General features: G+C 38.5%; 1 protein-coding gene across 7 annotated transcripts in view; it reads right to left on the bottom strand.

Moving 5' to 3' along the window:
- The window catches only part of ARHGAP12 (Rho GTPase activating protein 12), a 106640-nt gene that overhangs the window by 57080 nt on the left and 36546 nt on the right, over positions 1 to 13014 (bottom strand). The window contains exon 1 of one of the 7 annotated variants that reach the window (XM_031444885.2): positions 8293 to 8687. The exons of the other annotated variants lie outside the window; for them this stretch is intronic. Within the exon in view, the coding sequence (XP_031300745.1) occupies positions 8293 to 8367 (75 nt within the window). The 5' untranslated portion in view covers positions 8368 to 8687. Of the gene's footprint in view, positions 1 to 8292; positions 8688 to 13014 lie in introns of those variants that run through there. 7 annotated transcript variants of the gene reach the window in all.

The raw sequence follows: 13014 nt of genomic DNA on the forward strand, positions 1-13014 counted from the left end.
ACATAGCTATATATAAAGCTCATGGTAACCACAAACCAAAAACCTACAACAGATGCACAAGAAAGAGAAAGGAATCCAAACACAGTAGTAAAGACAGTCATGAAGTCACAGGGAAGAGACAACTATCGAGTCACTAAGCTGTGTAACAGGAACTAATGCAGTGCTGTAGGTCAGTTACATACACTGCGAAACAGACAAACTCATAGGAAAAAAGATCAGATTTGAGGTTGCCAGAGGCAGGGGGAATTGGATAAAGGTGGTCAAAAGAAACATCCAGTTATAAGATAAACAAGTACTAGCAATGGAAGGTACACCATGATAAATGTAATTAGCACTGCTGTATGCTACGTATGAAAGCTGAGAGAGTAAATCCTAAGAGTTCACATCACAAAATTTTTTTCCTATGTAAAAATATTCTATCTATATGAGAAGGATGTTTACTAAATTTATTGTGATAATCACTTCCTGATGTACGTAAGTCAAATCCTATGCATACACCATAAACTTACACAGTGCTATAGGTCAATTACATCTCAGTAAAACTGGAAGAAGAAAAATTAAAGAATAAAAACTAAATTTTTTAAAAATTAGTTTTCTCTGGATAATGGGATTATATATTTTTTTCTATGTGCTTTATTTCCCAATTTTATTACAATGAGAATTATGACCTTTAGCATTTGATTAGGACAAGAATCCGGGCCCCTTGCCCTGTCCATTGGATTCGTAGCAATGACAGCCACAGTACTGATGCTGTACAAGCTAGTGTTTCTAAGGGATGGCCATCATCTATAACAAATCCATCGAGGGGCGCTGATCAAAGTTCTTGTTACTGGGAGTGAAGAGTAACGTCGGGGTGGGGTGGGGGTAGTAATCGATAATCTGCATGTTTAAGCGCCCTGTGTGACTTTTCTGTACACTACTGTTCAGGTGATACTGATGAAATGCAATCTTCCTGAATGCACTTGGGGCAAGCTGGTTCCCCAGTCCAATACATTTGTATTATTATAAAAAACACAAAAAACTCAAAAAGACAATTATGAAGTCCCTACCACCAGTTGCTTCTTACTCTGCAGATAAGTCAAAGGAAGAAGACTAAAAATAAAATAATAAGCAACAAGAAGTACTTCTAATATATGGATCAAATAAAAATTGGTATTCAAATATTTGTAAGACTTAAGTACTGGGCATTCAAACTGAACAAACAGCCTTGTTCATGAAGAGTCACCAACAAAAATTAGTGGATTTTTCATACCAAAAAAAAAGAAAGTCTTTAAAAGGAGAACAAAGAAACAAAGCTAATTTTATGGGTCATATGTGTCATTAATTAACAACTAAATTGGGACCAGTGCCTCTGCCCATGACCCAGTTTTATATTTAAAAAAAGACTTGGCCTGTTCCACTTTTACCTTTACATAGACTAAAATAATCCTCCCACTGTCCACAGACAGGAAAAACTGGGGAGCCATACAGAAAGAAAGTAACTTTAAACTCAGATTGTACCTGAATCCTTACTTTAATATCAAAAATATTGGTACCTGTCCCTTCTACTTTTGACATTAGTTCAATAATTGTTCCTAAAATAAACTTGAGAGAACGACAGAAGACACATTAGCTACATCTTGTTTCTTAATCAGCATACATTGCCAGTACTAACACTTAAGTACCTCCCTTACACAAATGGAAAATTGTATTTCTGTTACCGAATAATCAGTTTAAGTCCCTGCAGCCTACAGTCATATCTTTGATTTAGATTTATGGGGAAAAAAATTACCAAAGGATCAGACTCCAAAACAGAATTTTAATTGCTTCTTGGATTCCAGTTTGGGTGGGGAGGATGTAGCTCAGGGGCGAGGTCCTGGTTCAATCCCCAGAACCTCCATTAAAAAATAAAATAAACAAATAACCCTAATCACCTCCCCCCAAAAGTAAAAAATAATAATAATAATAAAATTTAAAAATTTTCTAAATTCTATTTTAATTCATGAGGGAAAAGGACATTTACATGCTTTCGGTAATTCACCTGCTTAAACTCTGCTTTACCTCAATTGCTAATTATAATTACATTGGGCTAGTTAGCAGAATGAGGACAAAAAAGAAAAAAACTGTCAACAAGCCAATACTCAGTTAAAATGGGAGTGAAATGTGTTTTAGTTTCACAACTAAGAATTGCACATCAATTTTAAACTGGAAAATGTAACTTTCCAAAAGACAATCTTCTCACTTAAAGTCAAATTTCAGCGGGGGCGGGGGGGAGAATATAGATTATCCTTTGTCTAATAATTAATAAATACAAAAACTACAAGGTCTAGTGTTCCTATTATAAAGCGTGACTGCACTGAGATCTCCAGCTAACTTAACAATTAGCTAAGAACTAACTGCGAGCCAGGAGGGAGGTGAACATAAGACAATCCCTGATCTGCAGGGCCAGCAGCCTAGTAACTAGGAAGAGGCAGGTAAAACGCGACTCCAGGGGCAGAAGCCCTGCGCTGCAGGGAGAGGCAGCACTGAATAGAGAGGAGGGTGGGATGTGGTGGGGAGAGGGCTCCCAGCAGAGGTTTAACTGCCCCTTTCAGGAAAGCACGAGGAAGCTGAGGGGGTCAGAGAAGTGGTGAGGGACACTCCAGTCACCCCCAGCCGACATGGCACAAGCAGATGGCAAGCACTCTTTCAATAATGAAACATCCCTGGTAGCTAAGTGAGCTCAGAACTTAAAATAACAGACTATTAAAAATATTATTAAGAATAGATAAACTTTATGATAAATAAACTTTTTCTTACTGGTTTTCTGGTTACTGCAGCTCCTGTAGGGCTTGATGTCTTATATTCTTTCGTGCCCCACCTCGCACCTGGTTTCTGACCTCTCCCTGCTCTGACCACCTTGGCCAACAACCCAAACGACCCCTTCACACCATCACAGGTCAAGCGCCATTTCTGCCCCCTTCCCCTCCCCGATGCAGACACAAACAAGGCTGGTCCCAGGGAGGGAAGCAGGGAGGCCGCACAGATGCTCATTTCTGGGAACCGGACACAAATATCCTGAGGACGTCATTCCTGGGCCACCAACCTGCAGCACCAGCTGCCAGCTGACAAAGAGCAATCGGGCCAGGCTGTCAACCCAAATCACTGGGGGTAACGGCTCTGTACCTCCAGGGCGGGGAGACAGGAGCTGACGGACACCACAGGGAAGAGCCCTGGGCCCCAGGGGCCAGCACATGTGCAGTCATGAGGGTGCGTGTGCACAGTCAGGGGTGTATCATAAGTAAAAGACTCGCCAAAAAGGAACAAATGACAAAACTTCCCTTCCAGATCAAGCCCACACCTCTCCACTGTCACTGTCTGCTGTCCTCACATGCATCCTTCCTCCAGCCTCCCTGCTCTATGGCTTATCACGGAACTTGCAACACTGCACTGTCACCCTAGATTTAGCGCCCGCCTTCCCTCCAGAGCCTGATCACCTCCAAGGCAGAAATGCCTGCCCCATCTCTCCCCGCATCTCTGGGGCCCTGAGAAGCACCTTTGGTGTGCGCCTGAATGCAAGTGACTTCCAGATAACTAACGAAGCTGTGATGAAACCCACACACTAAAATTAATTCCCTACTCCTGGTATACAGTCTCCTTGGGAATCTTAACTGATTCCATTGCTTCAATAAAATCAAATTCTCTCTAACATCCACCTCCCTCCCCTGAACGACAAGCATGTTGTGAAAGACCTACCTGCAAGGACCCTCCACAGGGTCCGCAGACTCATCCCCTCCTCGGCCTCAGCCTCCTCCCACAGCACACTCTCCTGGCACAGCCACCGGTTCAGATAGCAGCACGGCGAGCTCCCCAGTCGGAAATCCCCAAGTCACCCTGTGTCTCTTCGCTTCACCCCAGTGAGGTTCTACGAACTCTTCTATTCCATCTTGAATTCCTTCCTCTCCAATCCCAAGATAATCTCCTTAGCCCAGGTCCTCTTCATCTTTCTTCTGAATGATTACAAGCCCCACCTCTGCACCTTGTCCAGCTGACCCTCCACAGTCCCAAGAGTTATTCTCTGAAAACAAATCTGATCTCATTACTCACCTGCTTTAAAAACATCAGTGACTATTTCGTTGACTGTAGAAGTTCAAATATCACAGCAGAGATTTAAGGCTTCTGAAAATGTCAGTCCCAGACAGTCTTTTCTGCCTTTTACTGTCATACTTTTTACATTCTTTGCTCCAAAACCCCCATGCTACTCATAATTCTACAATTAATGTCATGCTATTTCTCCTTTTTTACCTTCAAATCATTTACCCCTCTATCTGGGATATACTGTCCCCAGTCACCTGCTTGTAAGCCACATATAAACCATAAAGAGCTGGTTCCAGGGTCACTTTCCCTCTGAGATGCCCCTCCATTCCTCAACGGCAGAAGTCATAGATTTCCTGCACATCTGGAGCAGCGCTAACACTAATATAACATGAGCCAGATAATTTAAATTTTTCTAAAAGCCATATCTAAAAAGGCAAAAATAAAGAGGTGAAATGAATTCCAATAATACATCCATTTAACCCAATATTCAAAATACTAGCATTTTACTATATATAACCAATAACAAAATTATTGAGGTTTCTTTTTTGAATTAAGTCTTCAAAACCCAGTATTTTTTTTTTTAATGGAGGTACCTGGGATTGAACCTGGGACCTCTTGCATGCTAAGCACACACTCTACCACTGAGCTGTACCACCCACAGCATGTATTTTATAAGTCTCAATTCAGATCCTAAATTTTCATAAAAAATACTTGATCCTTATTTAGGTTTCATAAAATTTACAGTTGAAAAGTAGATTCAGAAAAAGAAGAGATATATCTGTAACTGAATCATTTTGCTGTACACCTGAAACATTATAAATCAACTATACTTCAATTAAAAAAAAAAAAAAGAAGGTAGGGGAGGGTACAGCTCGGTGGTAGAGTGAATGCCTAGCATGCACAAGGTCCTGGGTTCAATCCCCAGTGCATCCATCAAATAAATAAACGAATAAATGAATAAATAAGCCTAATTTCCTCCCCCCACAAAAAAAGAAAGAAGAAAGAAAGAAAGAAAGAGAGAGAGAAAGGAAGGAAGAAAGAAAGAGAGAAAGGAAGGAAGGAAGAAAGAAAACAGATTCACATACTCAAATTATTCCAGTCTTAAAAGTTTTCCAACAAGTGAGTCAAATACTAGTTTTAAATTTTAACTTGTAATAACTGAAATAAAATAAAATAAATTCAGTTTGTCGGTCTCACGGGCCACATTCGAAGTGTTCAGTAACCACACTTGTCTGGTGGCTGCTGTACTGAACTGCGCCAACCTACAGCACTCTGCATTCACCCATACTGACCACCCCATCACACCAGAAACGAGTATCTATTGATGAGCCCTCATTATTAATCCGTGTTAAAAGTGTTTAACCAGAGATGCTCGTCCTTGGTCAGTTAAGCAAACAAAATTCCTCCACAGGACGTTATGCTGAGACAACAAGACTCAGCTACTCTTTTATGCTGAAGAAGCAACGGTGCAATGGTCTGGTCCACTGCCATTCACTTCTGCAAATCTCCCTCCCAGGCCCTGAATGGTAACTCTATGATCAGCAGCAGGGGATGACAAAGAATACTCTGTTGCTGAAATTTCTAGAGGGTAAAAGTTTATGGCACAATTACAAAGGGAAAAATGCATCTGTGTTTAGTTGTTGAAAGCATATCCTAAATGTAAAAATCCAAGCTTAGAAGCTGAGGCTTCTCACAATAGCAAATAATAAGAATAACAATTTCAAAAAGATATAAAATTAATTCATAGTTATAGGGTACACATTTAAAGGGTTACTATCCTTTCTCTCATTTTCTGATAAATGACTATTCCTTTTTGCTTTTTCAAAAATAAGATTCTGAAAAAAAATCTGAAACCAAATATTTTGAAAAAATTTCATTATTTAAGGGAAGAATTTATAAGTTGTTACTTCAAATAAACACAACTAAATAAATAGGTTTCTAATATAGCACATGTCCCAATTCATTAACAAGTCATGATACAGCTGCTTGGATAATCCATTATATTAACTTCAAACTGAGGGTGTAGACATAAGTTTTAAAGCATTACTTCCTTAAAGTTATATTGAAAGCCTTATACATGCACAAACTGAATAAAAAGTAGATGATTTTCCACCACTTTGAACAGCAAAAAATATCTAAGTCTTGAATTCCTTAAAAGATACTCAAAATAGGTAATTTAAATATAGTATAAATCTATAAATATAAAAACATATGCATGCATTTACACACATACATGTATGCATGAAAAAGATCAAAAGAGTACATAAGCGTTTGCAATTTATTTCACGGCATTATGACTTGTTTTGTTTTGGTTTTTTGCATATCTGTATTTTCTAACTTACATAATCTTGAAATTTGTAATCTTCAAGGAGTACGTTTATTTTGAAATAAGATTACAAATTTGTGGAAGGAAACAGGGCTTTAGTTTTAAACCCACATCACAATTCTTGAACGACCTCCAGGAAGTTCTACAGCCTAAGCTACAAAGGCAAGAAACTCCTGAGATCCATGGAGGTCAGCGCTCCAAACTTCAGGTTCACCCAGAGAATTCAGAGCAGACGAGGAGGAAGGGCTTGTTCATGGTCACTGATACACACGCTGCGTTCATTCTAAGCCAGAAATGTAGTCACTGAGCTTAAAATTATAGTCCTCATAATAAGTCACTGTGAGAATACAGCTCCATTAGCAAGTTCTCCAAGCAACCACTGGACAAAGCAGGGTGGGTCAGGCAAGGAGGAAGGTGGGGTACAGTGGGACTGTTCTACAATGACCCCCTCTCTGAGCCGTTCATCCTGAGGTTTCACAAGCTGAAGACTCTGGACATTAGGTCATCATTCCCAGCCTTTCTCTCTTTGCAACCATCACCACCAACCATCTCCAGAACTTTTTTAACCGTGCAAAACTGAAACTCTGTACTCATTACACAAGAGCTCTCCCCTCTCCCCCAGCCCCCAGCAACCAGCATTCCATTTTCTATTTCTATGAATCTGACAACTTTAGTGCCTCATACAAGTGGAATCATACAGTATTTCTCCTTTTGTGACTGGCTTATTTCATTTAACATAACAGTCTAAAGATTCACCCATGTTGTAGCAAGTGTCAGAATTTACTTCTTTTTAAGGCTGAATAAACATCCTGTTGTACATGCCACATTTTGTTTATCTATTCATCTGTTGATGGAACTTGGGTTGCTTCCACCTTTTGGCTACCATGAATAATGCTGCTATGAATGTGGACATACAAGTTATCTCTGGGATTCCCTGCTTTCAATTCTTCTGGGTATTGTGATGATTAACTTCATGTATCAACTTGACTGGGCTAAGGGGGTGCCCAGATGGTAAGACATCTTCTGGGTGTCCGTGAGGCTGTCTCCAGAAGAGACGAGCCTCTGAATCAGCAGACTGTGTAAAGACTGTCCTCCCTAGTTGGGGCTGAGCATCACCAAGAGGTCCTCGACAGAACAGAAAGGCAGAGGAAGAGCAAATTCACTCTCAGCTGGAGCTGAGACACCCGTCTCCCACCCCAGGGCGATAGCTCTCCTGGTTCTTGGGCTTTATAACATCAGACTCCCCAGTTCTCAGGCCTCTGACCTGGACTGAACCACGCTATCGGCTTTCCTGGTGTCCAGCTTGCAGAAGGCAGATCGTGGGACAGCTCAGCCTCCGGGACTACAGGGGCCAGTTCCTACAGCAAACCTCCTCTGACAGAAATCCACATGTATACTATTGGTTCTGCTTCTTTGGAGAACCCTACCTGGTGGAGATTTATACCCAGAGCCCTTTTCTCTTCAAGCTCCTTAAATAAGACTTACTGTTGCCTTTAGAGGTCACACTGATGCTTCACCTGCTCTCCACTTCCCAACACCTTGCACACTCACTGAAGACCACTGATCCAAAAATGCGGGGGGGGGGGGGGGTTGTATTAATCCGCTCGCCAAATTTAAAAGCAATTTCTTTTTGCTCCTCTTGACCTCCTCATATATCCCCATTCCCAGGGAGAAAAATATAAAACATTCTATTTATATTTCAAGTGCAGGAAACAAGATCCATCTAGTAACTATCCTGTAGTTCTACAGAGAGTTGATGCTGGTCAAAACCGCAGTTTGTTTTCCAAGATCCTTGGTTCACAATTTTTAGAAAAGATTCTTAAATACAAAAGAACTGTTTCCCATAAGCCAGACTAACCCCAATCCCCATCCAAAGACTCACAATCCCTCTACCCTGCTCCAAGGCTCACTTGACACACAGCAGGTCGCCTTGTTCCAAATCCATGATTTATATGCCTGTTCCTTTTCATTAGGTGTCTGGACATTCACAGGAGAAATAAAGGTTTTCATTCAGGGTTCAGAAGTCTCTACGCATAAAACCCGACAAGTGAGAAAATCTGCGGCAGAGGTCTGAATTCTGGTAAGACTTATGAACTGCTGGCCCAGTGTGTCCTTTTGGGATACCACTGCTCCCCAGAATGAGACATACTGAAAGTGGCATGAAGACGCCTGGTTCCTTTTCACAGAAGAAAAGACCAGACAGAGGAAGAAACAAGTCCGGTTATCAGAGATTTCAGGCTTCGTACTCTATTTTGGTGAATGCACTAACAGAATCTATGACACAGACGGCTCAGAGTGAGGAACTATCATGAGGCTATCCATACCATTCTTCTAATTACAGGGCACTGAGTTATTACAGGGACACTGAAATTTATTAATTCCCTTTTAACTCTTTGAAGCTGTAGCTGAAAAGTTAAAAAGATCACATTCCTCCCCCATTTGATTACATCAAGTGTTCTTTAACAGCTGGCTATTAAGTTATTGTAACTGATGAATAAACAGATTGTTTTTCTCCATAAACACATTTAGATTATAGTCACAAAACTGTGGATGAAAAAAATTACTTCAACTGAAATATGAAATAGATGGTTTTTCTATAAAAACAAAGTTTTAAATCTGTACATACATTACATTACCTATTTAGCAATGCCACCACATGACGTGGGTCCTTCACAATGATCTGCTATAGTAAACATAGTAAATCAAGTAAAGGAAAATCTGACATACTCAAGGGAGATATTTAGCAGATAACTGACAAAGTTTTAAAACAACACTTTGCTGGCTAGGGAGGTGATACATTAATAAGCTGCATAAAATGTTAGATTTTAATTATAAAATAGATACAAAAGGCAAAAAAGAAATCTATCTTCCTTTAAAAAAAATAAAAATAGAAAATAGAATTAAAAAGAAAAAAAAAAAAGACTCCAGAAATCTACTCCTCAAGTATAACCTACTGATGTCCTGATGATGTCGTGATGAAGCCATAATCTTAAGTGCAGGTTGTGACCCTTTTCTTAGTTATCTTTCAAACATCTTGCACTTCTGTAATTTCATAATGAAATTCCTAAGCTTCATTTAATACATAAAATCTGAACTGTCTTATACCAGCTGATGAACTTTTTTGAGCAATCAAATAATGACAACAGTTTCGTGTCAGAAGCTTCAGATGTTATCCATACAGCAATGCTTCTGCCATTTTGTATTTGAGTAATTTATTGTATTTTATGCTTTTTAAAATGAGTTAAGAATATGAAAATTGGAAAAAAAAATACTGCAGCATTTCCCTATTTCCTTATAGTATGGGGATGCGCAAACATGGTCCACATCCAGTGTGTTGTCTGCTTTTGTAAATGAAGTTTTACTGAAACACATCCTTTGTGTTTGTCTCCATACTCAGTATGACTGCTTTATGCCACAAGGGCAGAGTTCAGTACTTGTGACGGAGAACGTACAGCTCACAAAACCTAAAATATTTGCTATCTGGTTCTTTACAGAAACAGTTTGCCAACTCTTGTGATAATGCCCTCCCCACTTTAAGCTAGATTTTATTAAAACCAAGTACAAAAAAATTAAGTCAATATGCATTGTACTGCATTCTGCCAAAGTAACTACTTCAAATAATTACAAAATTTAGATTCCTTCAACATTGACATTCCTCCTTCCATAAACACCTCTGAAGGGATGAACAGAAAATGCAACCTTCACCTATGTGACAGTGTCACTTTTATGTTAAGTGAGTTTCAACTGATTTTCTTAATTTGCATGTTAGTTTTAATACTTATTTCAAAGACAAGAATATTTCTCTTGCTTAACTACAGAAATATACAGTTATCACAAAGAACTTTAGTAGTTTCCTTTGAAAAAGGAAAATTTTATTTAAAAAATATAACTTTATTTGAAAAAGAAAAATACCGTATGATATCGCTTATATGTGGAATCTAAAAAAAAGACACGCATGAACTTATTTACAAAACAGAAACAGACTCACAGACATAGAAAACAAACTTACGGTTACCAGGGGGTGAAGGAGGTGTGAAGAGATAAATTACAAGTTTGAGATTTGCAGATACTAACTACTATATATAAAATAAACAACAAGTTTCTACTGGATAGCACAGGGAACTATATTCAATACCTTGCAGTAACCTATAATGGAAAAAAATACGAAAATGAATATATATGTATATGTATGACTGAAGCATTATGCTGTACACCAGAAATTAACTGAACATTGTAAACTGACTATATTTCAGTTAAAAAAAATAGAACTTTGAAAAAATAACTTTACTGGAACCTAGCCTAAGTCAAATAGTCACAAAAATTAAATGCAGACTCTCTAGCTTTCCTATTTACTGATTAACTTATTTAACTTATTCATCCCCATGTATTTTCCCCTCTGACCTTGTATCTTACATTATTACCCTATTTATTGCCTCATCCTACTGATTGCCTGCATCCCAACAAATCACCTAGCATGCTCACACTGGCTCTCGTTTTAAAAAAAAAGTCAATGTAGACTAACAAGCTGACACTAGGCCGGCAGCTTTTACATCAAATAAATCCCGTAACTAAAATCATCCCCGCCTACACTACGCTGCCACATTAGAGTCTCCTATAGAGTTTAGTGACAGTACGCCCCTACACACCTCGACAAGGTTCCTGGCAACTCTGTGCAGGTACTTTTAACAACCCCCGGAGGTTAGGGAACGTCCAATTAAAATTCCTCTTATGGGAGATAATAGGGAAGCAACAGAAATAATCCACTGTGCCACAGAGGTATCTAGCATCCATTCATGAAATGCAGCTCTGTTATAAAACTTGCTCCCCGGAACCTTGCACAATACAAGACACACAGCTGGTGCTCAACGAATAGCTAATACATGCATGAATGATTTAATTATTCCAATGAATCTAAAGTCATGATTTTTGTTTTATTCTGTTCCATCGGTGTTTTCCTTTCCAAATAAAAAATGATTACAATATTTAACAAATAGGTATGAAAAAATCTAATAGTTCCATTAAAACCTACAGTTCACAGTGGGTATTAAAAAACTACTGTTTACAGGAAGAGAAAGAAAAATACCATATAATATCACTCATATGTGGAATCTAACAACAAAAAAAAGAGGACACTAATGAACTCATTTACAAAACAGAAACAGACTTGCAGACATAGTAAACAATCTTATAGTTACCTGGAGAAAGGGGATGGGAAGGGATAAATTTGGGAGTTTGAGATCTATAAATGTTAACCACTGTTATAAAAATAGATAAAAAACAAATTTCTTCTATATAGCACAGGGAACTATATTCAACATCTTGTAATAACCTTTAGTGAAAAAATATGAAAATGACTGTGTGTATATATATATACATATATATATAGATGCATGACTGGGACATTATGCTGTATATCAGAAATTGACACATTATAACTGACTATACTTCAATAAAAAACAAACAAAAAAAAACTACTGTTTAGTGGTGATCATTTTGTAACACATAGAAATGTCAAACCACTAAGTTGTGCACCAGGAACCAACATAGTGTTGCAGGTCTATTATCCTTCAAAAAACAAACAAACCCACAGGAAAAGAGATCAGACCTGTGGTTACCAAAGTGGGAAGGGGGGGTCTGGGAGGAGAAGGAATTGGATGGAGGTGGTCAAAGGTACAAACTTCCAGGTATATTGTAAGTAAGTACTGAGGATGTAATGTACAACATGATTAACATAATTAATGCTGCTGTGTCACATGCAAAACTAAGAGCGTGAATCCTAAGAGTTCTTATCCCAACTCTTGTGTTTTCTTTTGTATCTACATGATGATGGTTGTTCACTAACCTTACCACGGTCATCGTTTCATTATGCACGTGAGTCCAGTCACTACGCTGCACACAAACTTCTACGGAGCTGTATGTCAATTATATCTCAACACAACTGAAAGAGTTTGAAAAAAAGCTGTTTTTTAATTTGATGTGTTCAAACTTCTCTGAACTTTGATGTGTTCAGACTTCTTACAGGGAGGATGCTGCAGATGCCATTTTCAAATACCTGTCTTTTCATGGTCTCAGAAAAGTGCTTATCTAGAAAACATGGCCTTAGATAACTTCACGGAAAATAACCAAATGTAGATACATACATACAAGTATCTACATTAAATTACCCCCAGTAAGTTCCATCTTTGATACTTCTATCAGATAGATAATTGTATTTCTATGACTTTTATATTCATACTCACTTAAGTAAATTTTATTTCCTATGTAATTAAAACGGGCTTTTGCTATTTTCCTTTCTTCTATTTTTAATTAAAACGTCAAAAATACAGTAGTTCTATCTGTATGTTTAAGATCCAAGTAAAGAGTATATCTATGCATAGTGAAAGAAAGCACTTACACAGCGTAGTTTGTGGACCAGGCACTATTCTAAGAACTTATTTAAAGTCATCTGATCTTCATAAAAACCCCATGACATAGGTACTACAATCATACCCATTTTACAGATGGGGAAAAAATTTGGGTACGTGTCGAGGTTCAGACAATCGGAAGTGATGGAGCTGCACTCCGAGCCCAGGCAGGCTGACTCTCGGCCTCCCTTACACTAAGCTGCCACTATACTTTACTAATGAGTGAAG

The sequence above is a fragment of the Camelus dromedarius genome, chromosome 26, assembly GCF_036321535.1.
Source record: "Camelus dromedarius isolate mCamDro1 chromosome 26, mCamDro1.pat, whole genome shotgun sequence".
NCBI lineage: Eukaryota > Metazoa > Chordata > Mammalia > Artiodactyla > Camelidae > Camelus > Camelus dromedarius.